The sequence below is a fragment of the Aethalodelphis obliquidens genome, unplaced genomic scaffold (assembly GCF_003676395.1).
Source record: "Aethalodelphis obliquidens isolate GAN/ISIS:26980383/991018 unplaced genomic scaffold, ASM367639v1 scaffold8, whole genome shotgun sequence".
NCBI classification, from domain to species: domain Eukaryota; kingdom Metazoa; phylum Chordata; class Mammalia; order Artiodactyla; family Delphinidae; genus Aethalodelphis; species Aethalodelphis obliquidens.
In genome coordinates, this window is record NW_020837952.1 from 56,660,609 (window position 1) to 56,680,200 (window position 19,592).

The 19,592-nt window shown below is 58.7% G+C and overlaps 2 protein-coding genes across 13 annotated transcripts in view; one reads left to right on the forward strand and one right to left on the reverse strand.

Moving 5' to 3' along the window:
• SGSM3 (small G protein signaling modulator 3) overlaps positions 1-12,507 on the forward strand; it is a 34,718-nt gene extending 22,211 nt beyond the window's left edge. Inside the window, exons 2-22 of one of the 7 annotated variants that reach the window (XM_027107744.1) lie at positions 2,554-2,672; positions 3,193-3,278; positions 3,724-3,790; positions 5,846-6,042; positions 6,116-6,223; positions 6,895-7,137; positions 7,360-7,555; positions 7,918-8,063; positions 8,312-8,536; positions 8,879-8,933; positions 9,082-9,209; positions 9,311-9,466; positions 9,607-9,661; positions 9,849-9,898; positions 10,074-10,226; positions 10,368-10,438; positions 10,586-10,634; positions 10,711-10,796; positions 11,510-11,632; positions 11,708-11,768; positions 11,976-12,507. In XM_027107744.1, coding sequence (XP_026963545.1) covers positions 2,666-2,672; positions 3,193-3,278; positions 3,724-3,790; positions 5,846-6,042; positions 6,116-6,223; positions 6,895-7,137; positions 7,360-7,555; positions 7,918-8,063; positions 8,312-8,536; positions 8,879-8,933; positions 9,082-9,209; positions 9,311-9,466; positions 9,607-9,661; positions 9,849-9,898; positions 10,074-10,226; positions 10,368-10,438; positions 10,586-10,634; positions 10,711-10,796; positions 11,510-11,632; positions 11,708-11,768; positions 11,976-12,056 — 2,343 coding nt within the window. In that variant the 5' untranslated portion in view covers positions 2,554-2,665 and the 3' untranslated portion in view covers positions 12,057-12,507. Of the gene's footprint in view, positions 1-2,553; positions 2,673-3,192; positions 3,279-3,723; positions 3,791-5,845; positions 6,043-6,115; positions 6,224-6,894; positions 7,138-7,359; positions 7,556-7,917; positions 8,064-8,311; positions 8,537-8,878; positions 8,934-9,081; positions 9,210-9,310; positions 9,467-9,606; positions 9,662-9,848; positions 9,899-10,073; positions 10,227-10,367; positions 10,439-10,585; positions 10,635-10,710; positions 10,797-11,509; positions 11,633-11,707; positions 11,769-11,975 lie in introns of those variants that run through there. The other 6 variants (XM_027107746.1, XM_027107747.1, XM_027107748.1 and 3 more) reach the window with 6 other exon arrangements.
• Positions 12,508-12,671: 164 nt separating this feature from the next.
• The window catches only part of MRTFA (myocardin related transcription factor A), a 173,089-nt gene continuing 166,168 nt past the window's right edge, over positions 12,672-19,592 (reverse strand). For 5 of the 6 annotated variants that reach the window (XM_027107740.1, XM_027107739.1, XM_027107738.1 and 2 more), the window contains 5 exons: positions 17,953-19,173; positions 17,435-17,530; positions 16,886-17,038; positions 16,520-16,580; positions 12,672-14,194 (listed from right to left, as the gene is read on the reverse strand). In XM_027107740.1, the coding sequence (XP_026963541.1) occupies positions 13,695-14,194; positions 16,520-16,580; positions 16,886-17,038; positions 17,435-17,530; positions 17,953-19,173 (2,031 nt within the window). In that variant the 3' untranslated portion in view covers positions 12,672-13,694. The remainder of the gene's footprint in view (positions 14,195-16,519; positions 16,581-16,885; positions 17,039-17,434; positions 17,531-17,952; positions 19,174-19,592) is intronic. The other variant, XM_027107742.1, reaches the window with a different exon arrangement.

The window sequence follows — 19,592 nt, forward strand, 5'->3', positions numbered from 1 at the left end:
ATTTACCCCGAATTCCCAACAGCAGACAGCACTTAGGAGACGAGGCCAACAGCTGTCACCTCTGAGGTCCCGTCACTTGAAAATGGCAAAAGGAGGTCTAGGCCTAGGTGAATATGATACCAAAACCTAGAAGGCAACTTGCCCTAAAATATTTCACCCACATCTCCATTGTTACCTTCCATTTATGTTACCTTCCTTTCATTTCACAGTTAGAAGTAAAAGGCTTCATATTCAGAAAAAGGCTGAGAAAGCCACCCCTCAAACTGCATTTCTGTTGAAGCTCGAGTGGGTGATAATAGGCTCTTGCCTGTTCTAATAGGAGCAGGCTAGAAATAGGAACTCAGAGGGAGCCCAAGTGCTGACGCATCAGTTGATGGCTTATTTAATTTTTTTAAATTGAGATATAATTCACATGCTACAAAGTTCGCTATTTTTAAAGTGTATAATTCAGTGGTTTGAGTATTTCATACTGTTGTGTAACTATCACCACTCTCCAATTCCAGAACACGTTTCATCTCTGCAAATAGAAACCCTGTACCCATTAGCAGTCACTGTGCCTTCCCCTGTCCTCCAGCCCTTGGCAGTCACTAATCTACTTTCTGTGTCTAGGGGTTTGCCTCTTCTGGACATTTCATTTAAATAGAGTCATACAATATTCATCCTCTTGTGACTGGCATCTTTAACTGAGCATAATATTCTTAAGGTTCACCTGTGTTATTAGCACTTCATTCCATTTTAAAGCTGAATAATATTCCATTGTATGGATGTTCTATGCATTTCCTATATCCCTTCATCAGTTCTTGGACATATGGGTTGTTTCTGCTTTTTTGGTTATGATGAGTAACTCTGCTGTGAACATCCAAGTACGAGTTTCTGTGTGGACTCTTGCTTTCATTTCTTGTGGGTAAATAACTAGGAACAGAATTCCTGGGTCATGTGGTAACCCTGTGTTTCACCTTTTGAGGAGCTGTCAGTACTTTCCACAGCAGCCCACCATTTTACGTTCCCACCAGTAGAGTATGAGGCTTCCAATTTCACCACATCCTCACCAACACTAACTGTTGTCTTTTTTTTTTGATGTTGAAGATAAGTTTTAATGGCAGGTGCCTGCTGCTGTAGGACAGACAGGAGCTGTGTGCCTAAGTGTAGTCATCCCACATGGCCAAACACTGCTCTTAAGACTTTTGTCTCCAGGGACTTCCCTGGTGGCGCAGTGGTTAAGACTGCCTACCAATGCAGGGGACACGGGTTTGAGCCCTGGTCTGGGAAGATTCCACATGTCATGGAGCAACTAAGCCTGTGCGCCACAACTACTGCGCCTGCGCTCTAGAGCCCGCGAGCCACAACTACTGAGCCCATGTGCCACAACTACTGAAGCCCGCGTGCCTAGAGCCCGTGCTCTGCAACAAGAGAAGCCACTGCAATGAGAAGCCCGCGCACTGCAACAAAGAAAGAGTAGCCCCCGCTCACCACAACTAGAGAAAAGCCCGTGGGCAGCAACGAAGACACAATGCAGCCAAAAATAAATAAAATAAAATATTTTTAAAAAAAAAGACTTTTGTCTCCAGTATGCCATCCTCGTGGGTGTGAAGTGGAATCTCATTGTGGTTTTGCTGTGCATTTCCCTGATGACTAATGATGTCGGGCATCTTTTTACCTGCTCATTGGCCATTTACGTCTCTTCTTTGGAGAAATGTCTATTTAAATCTTATGCCCATTTTTATTTCTTGTTAATATTTATTTATTTATTTTGGCTGCTCTGGATCTTAGTTGTGGCACGTGAGATCTTTTAGCTGTGGCATGAGGACTTCTTAGTTGTGGCATGCGGGGTGTAGTTCCCTGACCAGGGATCGAACCCGGGCCCCCTGCATTGGGAGTGCGGGGTCTTAACCACTGGACCACCAGGGAAGTCCCCTTATGCCCATTTTTAAATTGGGCTGTTTGTCATTTCAATTGTTGAGTCATTTTTTAAGAGGACAAAAAAAGTAGGGAGGCAGGCGTTAAACAGTGACGTGAGAAACTTAGATGGCAATTTCCTAGTTTCCCAGCTGTGAGGTGCTAGAAGGTGTGGTCGAGCAGACTGGTGGATGAAGTGGAAACGTCAGTGTCCGGTGAGTGGAGGTACGGACTCAGAAGTGTTGTACCTAAGTGATTCCTCAAAAATCCTGGCTCAGGAACCTATTCGTGGAAGTTTTGGTGGTGGCTGGTTTTTGTTTTCTTTTTTAAGAAACATTTGCCTGAGTACAGAGCATCAGGAAGTCTGTCTGTGTGATCCTCTCCTTCCTTAGTAGTATGGGAACTGAGCAGACCCTCCTCTTGGCTCACAGAGCTGTTGGAGAACAATAGCTTTGTAGCTTCTTCAAAGTGTATGCTCTCGGATGAAATGTTCAGAATAGGAGGCTTTTTCTTTCAAGTGTGACTTTTCCTTCCCTGTCAAACAGTGGCCAGGATTTACCTCCCCACCACCTCTGGGCCAGCAAATCAGAGTTGGGTAGAAAGGACTCCCAGGAGAGGGGCTGCGTTAAATGACTTTCCTCTTTGCACTCCTACCAGGGCAAATGCTTCTGGACCAGATGAAGCTTGAGGAGCCTTCCAGCTGTAAGATATTAGGATAGGAAACTCCCGAGTCTGGATCTACAGAAGACTTGCCTGTCCTCTCCACACAATGTCAGGTGGGAGGCAGGGGCCTGGCTTGGACATGGGGCGACAGGCTCTCCAGGGGGAAGGGGGTCTTATCCAGGAGGACACCCCGGTGGGAGGGAAGCAGGCTTGTTTTCCACGGACCTTCGAGGGTCACGTGGACCGCCCAGGTAATGGAGGAAGGAGGAAGTCTTCTGATGGGCATCTGGGAGAGCTACTGCAACTCTCTTCTCAGTTTTCCTGAATCCCTGTCCTCTCCTTCCAGCCTGAAAATCCTCACTCACAGGTGGAGGGAGAGGCAAGGAGATGAAGTCAGGTTATGTCTTGTAACACACTGCTGGCTTCCTTTTCCTTCCTCCAGAAAGTTGCACTTTGCTAGGTTTCTCCCCTCCCCCATCCATCCCACTCTAGATGGTCCAGTCCTTTAATGCTGGCACTCTGGGGGGTGGGACGGTGGGGAGAAGAAGGGAGAGGGGGTGTCTCAACTTGAATTTTCCCCCTGAATGCTCTGCATTTTCTTCATCTCCTATTCCTGGTCCTTTTTGGTTTTAGGAAGCCACATACCTTCTGCCAGTGGCCCCTTCTCAGCCCTGACTCCTAGCATGTGGCCCCAGGAGATCCTGGCCAAGTACACACAGGTACAGCAGTCAGCCAGTGGGTGCCAGTGGCTCTGCTCCCACGCTGGGGCACCCAAGGGGACCCACCGCCCGCTGCAGGCATCCTGGGAGGGGGGCCACTCCCCCGTATTCACACAGGGTCAGAAGCCCCCATCAGAGACAGTATCTTAGCTCCACGTTCCCTGTGAATCGGACATTAGGTTGGGGAACAAGTATGGCACTCTGCTCTCGGTATTACGGGGACACAGAAATACATAAAGCGTGTTTCTCGCCTTGATTTTATCTTCGACCTCTGAGGAAAACAAGGAAAACTCTGGGAGAATTCAAGAGGGTCGTGGCCCCCGGAGCTGAGTGATGACCACAGAAGCTTCAGGGAACGGTGGCCTTTGGTCTGAGTCAGGGAGGCTAGGAGGCATGGCAGCAGCGCACACAGCCCCAGGCTGACTCTTCCTACTCCTGGATCTAGAAGGAAGAGGCAGTGGAGCAACCAGAGTTCTGCTATGATGAGTTCGGCTTCCGCGTGGACAAGGAAGGTGAGATAGCCCCTCGGGTGTAATCTCTCCACTGTCCTTGGGGAGGACCAGCTCCAGTGACTGATTACACTGCTGTGGCCTCGGGCTCTAGATGTTCTACCCAGATGTTCCAGAATCAGGGACAGAGCCATATCCGACGGTGATGCTGTTAGAAGTATCTGGAATCCTTTGGGTTTTTTTTTTTTGCCACGTTGTGCAGCTTGCGGGATCTTAGTTCTCCAACCAGGGATTGAACCCACGCCCTTGGCAGTGAAAGCACTGACTCCTAACCACTGGACCACCAGGGAATTCCCTGGGTTTTTTTTTTAAGATTAATTTTATTGATCTTCATATGATAATAAAAGCAATAATGTTCATTATAGAGAATTTTAAATGTACATCAAGATATAAAGATTAAAACAAATTAACCCATTATCCTACAACCTGAAGATAACTGCTGACATTTCTGTGTATTTTTTTCCTGGCTTTGTGTGTATCCATATGTAACTTTTCATAACTAAGATGATATCATATACATGTTTTTATATTGCTCTTATATCTCTTAACATTATTCCATGAGCATTTTTTCTGTCTGTTAAGACCTCTTTAAAGCATGTTTTTCAGTGGCTGTGTACTATCCCTGTAATTACAATGGATTTGTCATTTTTTTTTTTTTTGGATTTGTCATTTTTTTGTTGTTTTTTAAAAAATTTATTTTTGGCTGCATTGGGTCTTCGTTGCTGTACGAGGGCTTCTCATTGCAGTGGCTTCTCTTGTTGCAGAGCACGGGCTCGGGGTGCGTGGGCTTCAGTAGTTGTGGCACACGGGCTTAGTTACTCCACGGCATGTGGGATCTTCCTAGACCAGGGTTCGAACCCATGTCCCCTGCATTGGCAGGCGGATTCTTAATCAGTGCGCCACCAGGGAAGTCACTGTTGTCATATTTTTATAACCACTCTTCTGTAAGTGGGCCCCTAGGCCATTTCCATTATTTTCTACTGTAAATACACCTGCTGTTGCCGAGTGGGCTGCTGGAAAGCTGTCTGCCAGAACCCAGGGTAGCCTGTCACCAACCAGACGTTAACTGACTGAGACCATTCACCTTCAGGTCACTCATACTCCCAGTTCTGATGAGTCTTCCTTGTTCTCTAGTTTGCAGGCAGACATTCAGAAGGTAAAAGCTGGGCCTGAGAGGAGCACAGGGAACTTTCTAGTATGATGGAAGTATTCTGTGTCTTGATGGGGACAGCGTTTAGACTGTCAGTGCTTAGACATTTGTTTATTGATACTCAACAAGGTGTACACTTAAAGTTTGTGCACTTTATGTGAATTCACTGAAGGTGAAGTTTCAGAAAGTGGAGGCCAAGGGCATGGCTTTAGGATGAGTAAGGATGAGGCTCTGTGGGGCGGCCCTGCCCCACTGTGCATCCCCAGTGCCTCAAACAGGTGGTCTTGGCCTCGTGAGTTCCCAGGCAGTAAACAAACAAACAAATATATGCTGGGGGCAAGAAGAGGCTGGGAGAGGAGGGGAGGTGGGGGATGTTTGAACAGAGACTGGGAGGAAGTGAGGCAGTGAGTGTGGCCAGGAAGGAGAATAACAGGTGCAGAGGCCCTGAGGCGAGTGGATTTGTGGGAAAGAGCTGGGGTGGAGGGAGCAGGGCGCGAGGAGGTGGGGTCGGGTGCTTTGTCTGCGTGACAGGCTCTGAGCTGTGACAGGGCTGTGAGCAGCCTCTAGGGAGGCAGGGCAGGACTAGGCGGCCGCTGAGGAGGCTGTCGCTCTAACCCAGACGAGAGATGGCAGCTTGGACTAGGGCCGTAGTCGGAGGGGCGAGAGGGCCGAGGTTCTGCCTGTGCTCTGAAGCGGGGGAGCCTGAGCACCTGGTGGGGGGGGGGGCCTCGCGGATCTGGTTTGGGGGTGAAAGCGAAGAGTTCGCGCTGGCTGTTCGGGGTGCCACGGGAGATGGTTGGAAAGGTGGCCCTGGCTTTTGGCGGTGAGATCCGGGCGGCGGACCCAGAGCCCAGTCCTCTGCTCTCGGGGCACAGGCGGCGGGGGTCGCTCTCCCTCCTCCCTCACAGGCACAGACGGCGCCCCCCGCCCAGGCCAGCTGCTGGAGGACCCCCCCCAGAGGCTGCGCTGGCAGGCCCACCTGGAGTTCACCCACAACCACGACGTGGGAGACCTCACCTGGGACAAGATTGCCATCTCCCTGCCCCGCTCAGAGAAGCTCCGCTCCCTGGTGCTGGCCGGGGTGCCGCACAGCATGAGGCCGCAGGTGAGGCGGGGCCCACGGGGGCCGCGGGCTTCAGGGGCCCCCTGGGGACTGAGCGCCGTGCTCCCCCCATCAGCTGTGGATGCGGCTCTCCGGGGCCCTGCAGAAGAAGAGGAACTCCGAGCTGTCCTACCGAGAGATCGTGAAGGACAGCGCCAACGATGAGACCGTTGCTGCCAAGCAGGTGGGGCCCTGTTTAGGGGGGCGGGGGGTCAGGGGGAGGCCCTTCAAGGGGGCCTGGAAGAGCTCGGCAGCCGTGAGGCAGCCCTGGGCAGTCCTTGCACCTACAGACATGTGCCTGGAGCCAGCCAGTTTCCTCCTGGTCCCTCTGTGGTGGGTGTGGGGGGAGGGATTGTCAAAAAGGCCACCGGACCGGTGCACATTAGGATCCCCTGGAGATTTTTTTTTAATGTTTTATTTATTTATTTTGGCTGTGTCGGGACTTTGTTACAGCACATGGGATCTTTCGTTGTGGCACGCGGGCTTTTCTCTAGTTGGGGCCTGCGGGCTGAGTTGCCCTGCGGCACGTAGGATCTTAGTTCCCCGAACAGGGATTGAACCTGCGTCCCCTGAATTAGAAGGCGGATTCTTAACCACTGGACCACCAGGGAAGTCCCTCCCCTGGAGATTTTAAATACAGGTTTCCAGGCTTCATTCCAGAGATTCTCATTCCACAGCTGTGGCTTGAGGCCCAGGAATCTGTAATTTTATGTTAGAGGCTCCCCCGTGGATCACGTGGCACCAGCTGCACACCAGCTGGGCTCTAATCCTGAAGGGAGGAGGGTGACTTTAACCCGGAGCCTGAGGAATCTCTATTCCTGGGAGAGAAGCCAACCTGAGGTTTGCCCCACACAGGGGCCCCCGGCCTCCTTCCGGGGGGTCTCGGTGTCAGGGGTGCAGAGGCTGTGCGCCTGCTCTGCGCCTCACAGGCTCTTGTGGGCGGGCTGCCAGCAGATTGAGAAGGACTTGCTCCGCACCATGCCCAGCAACGCCTGCTTCGCCCACGTGAGCAGCGTGGGTGTACCCCGCCTGCGCAGGGTGCTCCGAGCGCTGGCCTGGCTCTACCCGGAGATCGGCTACTGCCAGGGCACGGGCATGGTGAGCACAGCCCGGGACGGGGGCAGTGGGCCTGTAGGAGGGGGTGGGGGGGGGTTCCCAAACAGGGAGGGGTTCCAAGCCTGAGGCCGGCATGCGGTCTGTGGTGTGACCCCCCCACTCCCCAGAGGCCGCCTTGTTCTAACTGGTCACCCCCGAGGGGGTGCCTCTTCTAATTTGCATGGACACCTGGGCAGAGGCCCCTTACCCCCCTGCCCCGGCCAGGTGGCTGCCTGCCTCCTGCTGTTCTTGGAGGAGGAGGACGCCTTCTGGATGATGTGCGCCATCATCGAGGACCTGCTCCCCGCCTCCTACTTCAGCACCACCCTGCTGGGCGTCCAGACCGACCAGCGGCTCCTGCGCCACCTCATCGTCCAGTACCTGCCTCGGCTGGACAGGCTGCTCCAGGAGCATGACATTGGTAATGGCCCGAGCCCACCGCTGCTCTGGGGTCAAGGGGTCCCGAGCTCTGGCTCAGGTGCTGCAGATCTGAGGCCTCAGGACCCAGCTGAGGACGGGGCAGTGCTGGCAGCTCAGGAAGAGGAAAGGAGCTCTTCTGACGACGGCCACTCATGCTGCTGCCTTCGTTGCTCTCTTGTTCTCCGATGGTCCCTGACGCCCCGCCTCCTCTCTGCCGTGGAGCAAGCATGGCCTCTTGCTGCTTTGGGAGATTTGCTCCACCTCCTCCACGGCTTGCGTGCCTGGGGGATGCCCCTCTTCTCTGGCTGTTCCGCACCGGCCGTCCCTGGTGCCAGCTTCAGGGCCTCTGGTTTGTGTCCACAGAGCTGTCCCTCATCACACTGCACTGGTTCCTCACGGCCTTCGCCAGCGTGGTGCACATCAGGCTGCTGCTGCGCCTCTGGGACCTGTTTTTCTACGAGGGCTCCCTGGTGCTGTTCCAGGCCACGCTGGGCATGTTGCGCCTCAAGGTGAAGGCCGGGGCCCCGGGTGCCAGATGCAGCTGTCCTGGCAGCCGCCTCGGGGTCTGCCCGCCCTCCACCTCTGCTCCAGTCCGGGCCTCAGTGTCCTGTGGCCTGAGCCCTGGCCCCTCTGGAGATGCCCCGGGGAGGAGGGAGGTCTCCCTCCTGGGGCAGGGCCTTCGTGTGCTCAGCTGGACCATCCAGGGAAGTCACACATGCCACCCAGGCAGTGACAGCGCCCCCCTCGCATGGCCCAGGAGGAGGAGCTGATCCAGTCGGAGAATTCGGCCTCCATCTTCAACACGCTGTCGGACATACCGTCGCAGATGGAGGACGCGGACCTGCTGCTGGGGGAGGCCATGCGGCTGGCGGGCTCCCTCACTGACGTGGCCGTGGAGAGCCAGCGCCGCAAGCACCTGGCCTACCTCCTAGCCGACCAGGGCCAGCTCCTGGGCGCCAGCCCCACTGCCAGCCTCTCTCAGGTGGGCCCATGAGGGAGGAGGCCCCAGCTCACCGCCATCCCCTCCAGCTCAGCACCCAGGGCCCAGCCTGGCCAGACCACAGCTGTGCAGGGACCCGCCACCTTGTCCTTGGCGCGTCTCTGCTGGGACCCGCCTGGACAGACCCAGATTTGAACTGATGATATGTTTCTGAGCCTCAGAGCCGGCCTCAGAGGCCATGTCAGAGGAGGCGGCACGAGTGAGATGCCGGCGGGGCCTCTGCACGGAAGGGCTCTGCTCACTGTCCCCAGTGCTGGGGCGCCGTCCACTTGGCTGGGCGCCGGGTGCCTGGGGCCACCGCCGACCTGATTCCCCCGCCTGCAGGTTGTCCGCCGCAGGACCCAGCGGAGGAAGTCTGGCATCACGTCGCTGCTCTTTGGTGAGAACTCTGCACGGGTGGCCAAGCGCTGGGCTGGGCTCCGAGAGCGGGGCGTCCGGCCTCACACCCCGTGTGGACTCTGCGCTTCCTTGGAGTCGGGACAGGGCCGGGCTGGGCCATGGCCACCATTGCTCTCTGGGCCTCACAGGGGAGGACGACCTGGAGGCGCTCAAGGCCAAGAACATCAAGCAGACGGAGCTGGTGGCCGACCTCCGGGAAGCCATCCTGCGCGTGGCACGCCACTTCCAGTGCACAGACCCCAAGAACTGCAGTGTGGTGAGCCTCAGGTCCTGGGCTGTGCACCCAGCTCAAGTAGGGGCCCTAGCCCTGTTCCGAGCGCCCCCTCGCGGTGGGCTTTTCTGCCCCCCCCCCCACAGGAGCTGAGCCCGGACTACAGCATGGAGAGCCACCAGAGGGACCACGAGAACTACGTGGCATGCTTGCGCGGCCACCCACGCCGGGCCAAGGCCCTACTGGACTTCGAGCGCCACGATGATGACGAGCTGGGCTTCCGCAAGAACGACATCATTACGGTGAGCGGGGATCGGACGCCTTCGTCCCCGCCAGCCCCGAGGCCACGGGCGGGTTGGCCGAGCCCTCACGTGGCCAGAGCTTCCAGCCAAGGATGAAGTCAGGCAACTGGAGCTGTGTTTCCCGCCCTTTTCCTCCACAGATCATCTCCCAGAAGGACGAGCACTGCTGGGTGGGGGAGCTGAATGGCCTGAGAGGTGAGGCCTCCGTCCGCTCCTGTGTTGCGCTGGGCAAGGGGAAGGCGGGCCTGGCTGGGAAGCTGCAGCGGGGCACTGGGTTTGCTCAGACAGCGGCGTCCGTTGCTCCCGTGTGTCCTCAGCCCCATTGTGAGGAGCATCAGGACACCAGGCCGCCTGCTCCTCACGGGCCCTGCTTCTCCCACAGGCTGGTTTCCAGCAAAGTTCGTGGAAGTCCTGGATGAGCGGAGCAAGGAGGTGAGGAGGGTACGCTCGAGGCAGGCCCGTCCCCGGAGCCGCTGCTGCCTCTGCCCCGTGAGGCCTAAACCCTCATTGCAGGGCCTGCGTCCCGAGTGCGTGTGGCTTGTGGCAGTGGCTGTGAGGACAGGGAGGGGCAGGCTGGGGCGTCTCAGACCCCGTCCTCCACCCTCAGTACTCCATCGCGGGGGACGATTCTGTGACAGAGGGGGTCACGGACCTCGTGCGAGGGACCCTCTGCCCAGCCCTGAAGGCCCTGTTTGAACACGGACTGAAGAAGCCTTCCCTGCTTGGGGGCGCCTGCCACCCCTGGCTGTTCATCGAGGAGGTGAGAGTCCTTTTCCCTGAGCCCCTGTGCCCTGCGGAGCTGGTGGCAGGAGCTGGTGGGGTGGTGACCTGAACTCAGTTGGGCTCTGTGGCTTTGACCTGGTACCTACCCCGTTGCCCGATGCTCACCCTGCCCCACCAGGCGGCGGGCCGGGAGGTTGAGAGAGACTTCGACTCGGTGTATTCGCGCCTAGTGCTGTGTAAGACGTACAGGTAACCCTGCCCTGGCCTCGGTGTCCTCCTGGCAGGGTCATCCTCCTGGTAGGGTCACCCGGCAGCCTGGGGCTGGGGGTGGAGGAGGGAGAGGGAGCGGTCCGAGCCCACCAGGGCAGCACTGGCAGCTTTGGTCCCCCCGTTCAGGTTGGATGAAGATGGCAAAGTCCTGACCCCAGAGGAGCTGCTCTACCGGGTAAGCAGGGCCGTGGGCGGGACAGGCCTTAAGGGTTGGGAGCTGGGGACACCTGAGTGACAGCTGTGCCCTCCAGGCCGTGCAGTCCGTTAACGTGACCCATGACGCTGCACACGCACAAATGGACGTCAAGCTCCGCTCCCTCATCTGCGTGGGGCTCAAGTGAGTGTCTGCACCGCTGCTGAGTGGGGGCCGCGGCGGGGCCTGAGCTGGGCAGATGGAGGTGGAAGACGGCCAGGGTGGCTCCCGAAGCCCTTCTTCCAGCGTGAGACCAGCCAGTGCTTGGGGCGGGGGGCTGGCGCTCGGGTTTTGGGGAGCACAGATTTCAGCAGGGTGAGCAGTGAAGGCTTACCAGGGATGCGGCTGCAAACTAGGGAGGGGCGCCTGCCGGAGGGGTTGCAGGCTTGTGCGAGGCTCGGACCTTGGCCAGGCTGAGCGCGGTGTTTCTGCACTTGCCACGCGGCAGAGGGGCAGCCTCCAGGCTGCTCTGACCTGGAGAGGCGGGGCAGGGGTCCCCGAGGCCTGCTCGGAACATGCCGTGGGCCCACCGGCCAGCGAGCGTGCATGTCGCTCCCTGGCTGACCGGCGGGACTGAGGCCCCAGGGCCCCGGGGTGGCGGTGGCCGAATCTCACACAGGACGGAGGGGAGTGGGGGCCACAGGGACCTTGGGCCCCTGGGCACATCTCCCCATGTGGAGAAGCCAGAGTAGCTGAGAGGGAAGGAGGCGGGGTCACCTGCATAGGCCACCAAGCGGAGGGAGGTTGGGGGTGCGGATGGAGGGGTCCTGGAGCGGGGTGTGGCCCAGTGCGGTGGGTGCGAGAGGGCAGGACCCTCTGCCTGGAGCCGCCCCCGACCCCGCCCTGCCTGTGGCCAGTGAGCAGGTCCTGCACCTGTGGCTGGAGGTGCTCTGCTCCAGCCTGCCCACCGTGGAGAAGTGGTACCAGCCCTGGTCCTTCCTGCGCAGCCCCGGCTGGGTCCAGATCAAGTGCGAGCTGAGGTGAGGAGGCCCCGCCCCGGGGGTGGGCCGAGCCCCCTGCGGCCGCTGACGGCCTCCCTCTCCCTCCGCCTCCAGGGTCCTTTGCTGCTTTGCCTTTAGCCTCTCCCAAGACTGGGAACTTCCTGCCAAGAGAGAGGTGGGTGGTTGGGTCCTGCCTTCCCCAGGAGGGATGGCGGGTGGGACAGTGTGGGTGTTTGTGCTGGTGGGTCCCCCCCGGATGCGTGGGTGCTGAGGCAAGGCCTCGTGGGGGCCCCAGTGCCAGTGTCGCCTGTGAGGACCACTCTGGCCCCTTGGGCCCTGTGGTGTGCCCTGTAGCCGTGACAGGAGGGCTGTTACTGTGCAGGAGGAGAAGCAGCCCCTGAAGGAGGGCGTCCAGGACATGCTGGTGAAGCACCACCTTTTCAGCTGGGACATAGACGGGTGATGCTCTTCCTCCAGGGACCCCGTCACACCCAGGCCTCCCCAGACCCCTTGGCTACCAAGCCCCTTCCTCAAGCAAGAAGAGAACAGCCCGGCGCTGGCCAGCCTCGGGGCCACCCCAAGCTGCAAGGTCGAGGGGAGGACACACTCGGGAGCTCTGGCTGGGCACCGTGGTAGGGAGTCCGGGGACACCGCCCTGGGTGCTAGAGTGTTGGTGGAGGGCAGCAGGTGGCAGGAGCAGAAGGTGGGGGCCCAGCTCAGCCTGTTACTCTCAGCACCCCGGGGAGGGCTCTGCCCTGCCAGGGTCTTTACCAGAGGCCCCAGGCTTGCTGTGCTGAACAAAGACCTTGGGAGGTGGAGCGCCACCTCTGTTCTGTCAGGTTTTGCTCAGGAGGAGGGTGGGGAGGCTGAAGGCTCCCCCGCCTCTTTGACAAATAAACTGTCTTTGAGACGCACCTCTCCCACCTTCTGTCTAGCCAGCTGCGCGTGGTCCCGAATGCACAGCCAGGGATGGGAGGTGGTCTCACGGGGAGGTGCAGTCAGGGTCACAGTGCGGCACCCCCCTCTTCCCTTCCATGGATTGACCCCCCCCTCCATTCCATGGAGATGGACTAACAGGCGGGGTTTTTGTTTTTATTTTAAAAAGTTCACACAGCTTTCCCACCTCTGTCCCAGAACTGGTTCTGGTGACTCCATCCCTGATCCCCTGTGAATGACAACGACCAGAAGGCCAGAAGGGTGGCCAGGCCCCAGGAGGAGGCCATAGCTTGCGGGCCACCTCTGGCTCCACTGCTGTCCCAGGGCCGTGGTGGCTGCAGTGAGGCAGCAGGAGGGAATGTGGGCAGGGGGCCAGGAAGCACCTCTGCCCTCGTGGCACTGATAAGGAGCAGGAAGCAGGACAGGTGCGGCACAGGCTGTGATGAGGCGTCTATACGTGTCAGATACAAGTGATGGGGCCAGGGTAAGCTGTGTTCAGCCCCGGGAGCGGTGGCTTCAGGCCCTTCCGTGTGCACAGAGTAGAACCGGGGGTGGGGGGCTGCATTCACCTCCCACCCGCCCCCCAAGATATATGTGTATATATGTATGGCGATATATAATATAGAGGTATATACACCTGTACAGAAAACGTTTGCCACCAACCACTAAATGGTTACACTACACCAAGACGCTAAAATGGCAGGGAGCCCCCCTCCCGGGAAGCCTGGGTCGGTGGTGTTGGCATCACGAGGGTGGTGAGGTAGAGGCCCAGCCAGTTCCTTCCCTTGCAGGGAAGGGGAAGAGAAGGAAGGACATGCACCCCTTGCCCTGCCTCAGCCTCGCCTCCTGAGCAAACTGCAGCAGACAGGTGCACCCCGACCTCACAAAAGGAGGTCACATAGAAGCCCCTGGCCCATCCAGGCCTCCGAAACCCCAGGGTGGGACCCAGAGCTGCTTCTTGGAAGCTCTTCTCCTTGGTGAGTCAGAGCCAGGTGTGGGGACACCCTCCTCTGGCCTCCCACGGAGGGGAAAGCAGGGCCTGTGATTGTCAGGACTCATGACCACGTGGAGAGGCTGCATCAGGCAGGAGAGCGCTGAGCTCCCTTGAGTTCCCGAGGTCTCTGACTTTCCAGCCCTCCCAGCCCCCGGCTCTGCAGCCCCAGAGCTACAAGCAGGAATCCCAGTGTAGCTGCAAGTCGTGGCCGTCGAGGAAGTCCGTGGAGAAGAGGCTGGGGGCTGTGGTGCTCGGGGCCAGGCTGAGCACCGGCCCACCCGACGACAGCTCCAGCCAGTCCATGCCGTCCAGGTGGCCGTCGGCCAGGTCCAGGCCCACACCACTGGGCTCAGGCGCAAAGTGCAATTCCGAAGTGTCCATGGGGGAGGGGGGGTGGTCCAGGATGGCAGAGCTGCTCAGCATCTGGCTGTGAAGGTCGTCGATGAGGGAGAGGGGCTCTGGCCCCTCGTGCCCGCCGGTCAGCAGGGGCAGCCCTGTGCTGCTCTCCAGGAAGTCCTCCAGGCGCCCAGGGAGGGCCGGCGAGCCGGATGGAGGGGGAACAGCCTGAGGGAGTTCGGCGGACGGTGACGGCTGTGCGGCCAGGGGTGACCCACAGGCTGCTCTCGGGGGAGACTTCTCTTTCCCTGGCTCCTTGAAATCCGCTGAGATCTCTGCCAATCAAGAAAGTGAATGGGTGTCTGAAACCAGCCTGACGATGACCTGCAGTTGGGACCCCGCCTTACACCACATACAAAAAATAACTCAAAATGAGTCAAAGATCTAAATTTAGGAGCCAAAACTACAAAACTCTTAGAAGGGAACATCTTCATGACACTGGATTTAATGATTTCTTAGTTATAACACCAAAGGCACAGGCAATGGAAGAAAAAAACTGGACTACATAACAATTTAAAACTTCTGCACATCAAAGGTCACTATCAAGACTGAAAAGACTGCACAACAACTATACTTCAAAAAAATTAAGTAAGATAACCCATGGTATGGGAGAAGAAATCTGCAAACTATCTGATAAATGATATCCAGAATAAAGAACTCCTAGAACTCAACAAAATCCAACTGAAAAATGGACAAGACTCTCCAACAGATGATGTTCAAGTGGCCTATAAGCTCGTGAAAAGATGCTCGACGTTATTAGTCATTAGGGAAATGCAAGTCAAAACCACAGTGAGATATGTGACTTCACAACTACAAGGCTGGCTATTTTCAAAAAACTTCCTTGAAAATAAGTGTTGGTGAGGATGTGGAGCAACTGGAACGCTTGTGTGTTGCTGGTATGAATGAAGATGGCACAGCTGTGTGGAAAACAGTTCTGTGGTTCCTCAAGAATTAAAATACAGAATATGACCATATGATCTAGCAATTCCACTTCTGGGTATGCACCCCAAAGAACTGAAAACAGATTCAAACAGATACCAGTGTTCATACAGCATTACAACAGCCAAAAGGTAGCAACAACCCAAATGTCCAGTGGATGAAGGGCTGAACATCAATGTGGTACATACACACGATGGAATACTTTTCAGCCACAAAAAGGAAGGAAATTCTGATACAAGCTACAACACGGAAGAACCTTGAGGATGTTACGCTAAGTGAAGCCAGCCAGAAACAAAAGCACAAATAGTGTATGATTCCACTTAGAGAAGGTATCTAGAATAATCAATTCACAGACAGGAAGGAGAAGAGAGGTTATGGGGGGGCAGGGGGGATGGAGGAATGCGGAATTAGTGTATAAACGCCTGATCAGCTGTCTCCCACAGCCCCAGCCTCTTCAACCCGCTTCAAGCAGGCTCTGGCCATGGCCCCCCTGCAGCACCCTGGCTGAGGTCACCAGCTGCCACCACAACACAGCCCGGGACCGGATCTCGGTCCTCCTCTTCCCTGACCGCCCATCAGCAGCCCACGGCCTCAGGACGTCACCCTCTCAAGGGCGCACTCCCACCCTCCACCCGCTGCTCAGCTTCACTGGCTTGCGCCCCTGCCTCCACCTCGCCCTCTCTGCTCACCCTGCCTCACTGCTCCAAACGCCCCCCCCCACCCCCGCCCAGACGCCAACAACTCCCTAACTCCTGACTCAGCCCAGACCTTGCCTGGGCTGGCCACGTGGCCCTCCACTCAGCTGTCTAGGGACTGAGGCTGTGACCGACGCGGCCCCCACACCCCCGGCGCTCATGCTGCTGCACCCAGTAACTCCCCACACCCTCGGCCTCATCCTTGGCTGCCCTGGGGTCCCCTCGCCACACACTTAAGCCGTGAGGAAACCATACTGGCACTGTCTCCAAGATACACCCAGATTCCAGCTCTTCTGCGCTTCGCCGCTGCCTCCCGGCCCACACACCCAGCTCGCGCCTGGACCATCGCGCCTGCCTCCCTGCTCCTGCCCTTCCAGCAGGGCAACCCTTCCCTCAAAGCTGTGCCGTGGCTTCCAGCGTCACCCAGAGCCCATGGGCTTCCGCCCAGCGCCCACCCCCCCGCCCCGCCCCCGGGTGCCCATCAGCCCTGCAGGCTCAGGAGCTCCCTGTGGACGCCTGTGGCTAAACTGCACCTGCCCGGCGAGGCTGACCCTGACACCCCTCGCACCTGCGACCCTTCCTGTCCCGGCTTTTCCTAATACCTGTCTGACATATACGATAATTTACTTATTTCATTCACCGTTCATCTCCCAACGCTGGGCTATACACCCCACCGAGGCAAACGTCTCTCTTGCTCACTGCTACGCCCTGGGCTGCGGGCACGGCGCCGGCCACGCAGCAGGTCAGGGTGAGGCAAATGTGTGTCAAGGACGGCACCCCAGGGAGTCCCTGCCCAGGCGTTGGAGAAGGGACGCGTCTCACACGTTACCGCATCCAAAGCACCAGGCCTGCCGGGCATCGTGTTCAAGAACGAAACCAAACCCAATAACCAACCAGCCTAGGAATGGAGACAACCTGTGAAGAAAGGAGGAGGTCGGGGAGCAGAACGGTGGGTCTGGACTTTACCTCCACTCTGAATCAGAATGTCAAACAGGTCATCCATCTGCTGGCTTGAGGAACCATTCTCCTGTGGCACAAAAATAAGAAAATGAAATGGAAGTCTAGAACAAGAGGCCCCCCAGCCTGGCTCAGGGCACAGACCCTACTTTGTGGCCCTGAGCCAGCAGCCAGGCCCACAGAGCCGGGTGGCCTGTGCTCAGACTCCCCGAGCCCACACTCACTCCTGCCCGACGGCTTCTCTCCAAGGCCTCTCTGACCTGCGAGGCTGGCTCCTGCCTGCCCCACCCTCCAGCCAGGCCCGGGGGACTGTGGGAACCCAGCCCAGCCGCCAAGGCGGCCGCCCACCCAGCGAGGCCCCGGTCCACCCTCTACCTGCTGTCTGGGCTGCTGGCTCACAGCTTCCTCATAGCCAGGCGGCTCCTTCTTCGGCAGAGAAGTGGGGGGCCCAAAAAGGGGCTGTGGCGGGTGCTCCAGGTCCCTCTGAGCTGGGGGGCCAGGGGCTGGAGAGCCAGGCTGGGACAAGAGCTAGACAGGAGAAAGGGAGGGAACCAGTGGCTGGGGCGAGGGCAACAGCCCAGGGCCTACACGTTCCAGGTAAGGCGGGCAGCTCTGCCACCTGCACTGGCTCTCGGAGAGCTTTCGTGGAAGCCCCCGGGGAAGAAGGGACGTGGGATGGAGGAGGCCCTGACCACTGACCCTACAGAGGGCGACTGGCTCCTTAGGGCTTGGTACAAGCCACACGGGGCAGAGGGGGGGGGGGGGGGGGGTCTCTGGGCTAATTTCCCCTCTCCTCCCTGGAGTTTCTGCCTGGGGATGCTCAGGGGCCTGTGTCCCTTCCTGAGTACCCGAGTCCTGTCACTGCCGCCCCGAGCCCCAGCTCGGCAGGGCTGGGAGGCCACACAAAGCCTAGAGCAGCCTCACCTGTGGGCCAGGCTGAGTGAAGGGTCTGGGCTGCGAGGGTGGCAGCAGCAGGGAGCCAGCTGCCAATGTCACCTTGGTGGGGGACAGCTGGCCTCTCTGAGGGGAAGGAGAGGAGTGGAGCTCGCATCAGGCCCAGCCTGGCAGCCCTCAGTCTATCCCAGGATGGGCTTCCCCGACCCTCCCCTGGGCCTGTCCCACCCCACGGAGCAGAGGCAGTAGTGGCCTGGCCCGGGCCGGGCACAGAAGGGTTCTGACGCCAACCGCCAGAGCAGTGGGCAGGCCCTCGTGGCCCCACCCTCAAGGCTGGGGGCCTCACACAGGTGCCTCAACCTTTTCAAGTCTGAGCACCTTCCTGGGTGACACTGGGATGGCGATCCCTAGTTTCGGAGGGTTGAAGGGAAGATGAAAGGAAGCGAGCATAACCTGCCCGGCCACGGGGGAACCTGGTGAACAGGGCACTGTCACGAAGAGTGCCTGCACGCCCTCCTGGGGATCCTGCCCCTCCCACACCCAGGTACCTGCTGGGGGCTCCCGCTGGCCAGGCCAGGGCTGTCTGCATTCTTATTGGTCACGGTGAGGACAAGGTGGGTCCCTGTGGAGTCAGTGAGGAGCGTGGGAGGTGTGACCCCCTTGATGAGGCTGGGGCCCTGTGGGCCCAGAAGCAGCTGCGGGGCCGGGGCTGGTTCAGGCTCGGGCAGCACAGCTTCCTGCTTCACCACCACGGCCGGGGGCACCAGGGTACAAGTGTCTACATGGTGGGCAGCGGGGCCCGCGAGGCTGGGGCCGAAGGGGCGATCAGGGCCCGGGGCCTGCCTGCTCAGCTGGCAGCTGGCAAGGCTGCTTTCCTGCTTCACTTCAGCACCAAGCGTGACCAGGGCCGGGGCTGGTTCAGGCTCGGGCAGCACGGCTTCCTGCTTCACCACCACGGCCGGGGGCCCTAGGGTACAAGTGTCTACATGGGGGGCAGCGGGGCCCGCGAGGCTGGGGCCGAAGGGGCAATCGGGGCCCGGGGGCTGCCTGCTCAGCTGGCAGCTGGCAAGGCTGCTTTCCTGCTTCACTGCGGCACCAAGCGTGACCAGGGCCGGGGCAGGGGCTGGCGTGGGCTGCTGGGCCCGCTTCTCCTGCTCCAGCTGCAGCCTGAGCCACTCCACCAGCTGCTGCTTCTGCCGGAGCATGCGGGTCAGCTCCTCGATCTGCTTGTCCTTTTCCTGCAGCATCTGGTCCTTGTCACGCCCCTCCAGCTCTGCCCGCATCCCAGGGCTGAGACAGCAGGACCCAGCGCGGGGGCCCTCCTCCTTCACAAGGATCTGCAGCGGCGAGGTCTGCAGGGTGAGCTGGGTCACTGGCGATGTCACCATCTCGCCAAAGGTGTCCCCAGGCGTGGAGTTCTCGTCGCCTGTGCTGAGCAGTGAACGCTCTGAAGGGGTGGGAGACACAGGGGGCGTGGAGCCCGTGCTGCCAAACTTCACCACTCCATTGCTGGTCACCGTGGCCACCACCACCTCAGCCGGGGCCAGGCCCGCTGCCACCAGGGTGGGCCCCGTGCTTAGCCGAGCGGCGGGGAAGGCTACCACCACCTCGCCAGCCTTGGGCAGGATGGAGGCAGCGGCGGGGCCCTTGGGTGCTCCAGTGGCGGGACTGATTTGCTCCTGGTAGGCGCGCAGGCGCTCAATCAGGTCTGTCTTGGTGCCCGAGACGGGCAGTGACCGCAACTTCAGCTCCTGCTTCAGCTCTGCCACCTGCAACAGGGTGGAGAGTCCAGGCAGTCCTCCTCTGTCTGGACCCCACTGGCCACTTCAGATGTATCAACCACCTGACCCTCCCACAGCCCTGGGGGGCGAGACGTGCATCTGCCAGGCTGGCCCCCTCCTCCTCGCCGTCCTCACACCGGGGGCATGGTGCCTTGTGCTCGATAAATACTTGATTGGATTTTACAGATGAGAAAACGGAGCTCATGAAAGTGAAATAACTTCTTCAGGATCACACAGCTGGTGATGGGCAGAGCTAGGGGTTAGAGCCGGGTCTGAGGGACTCTGAGGCCTGTGTCCAGCTCCCCGCAAAAGGGCTGCACCTTGCTAGGATCCCTGTCATGACTGAGGAGGGAGCAGACTGGTTCAGAGGACAAACTCTCCAGGGAGAATGTGATCCACTCCCCTTT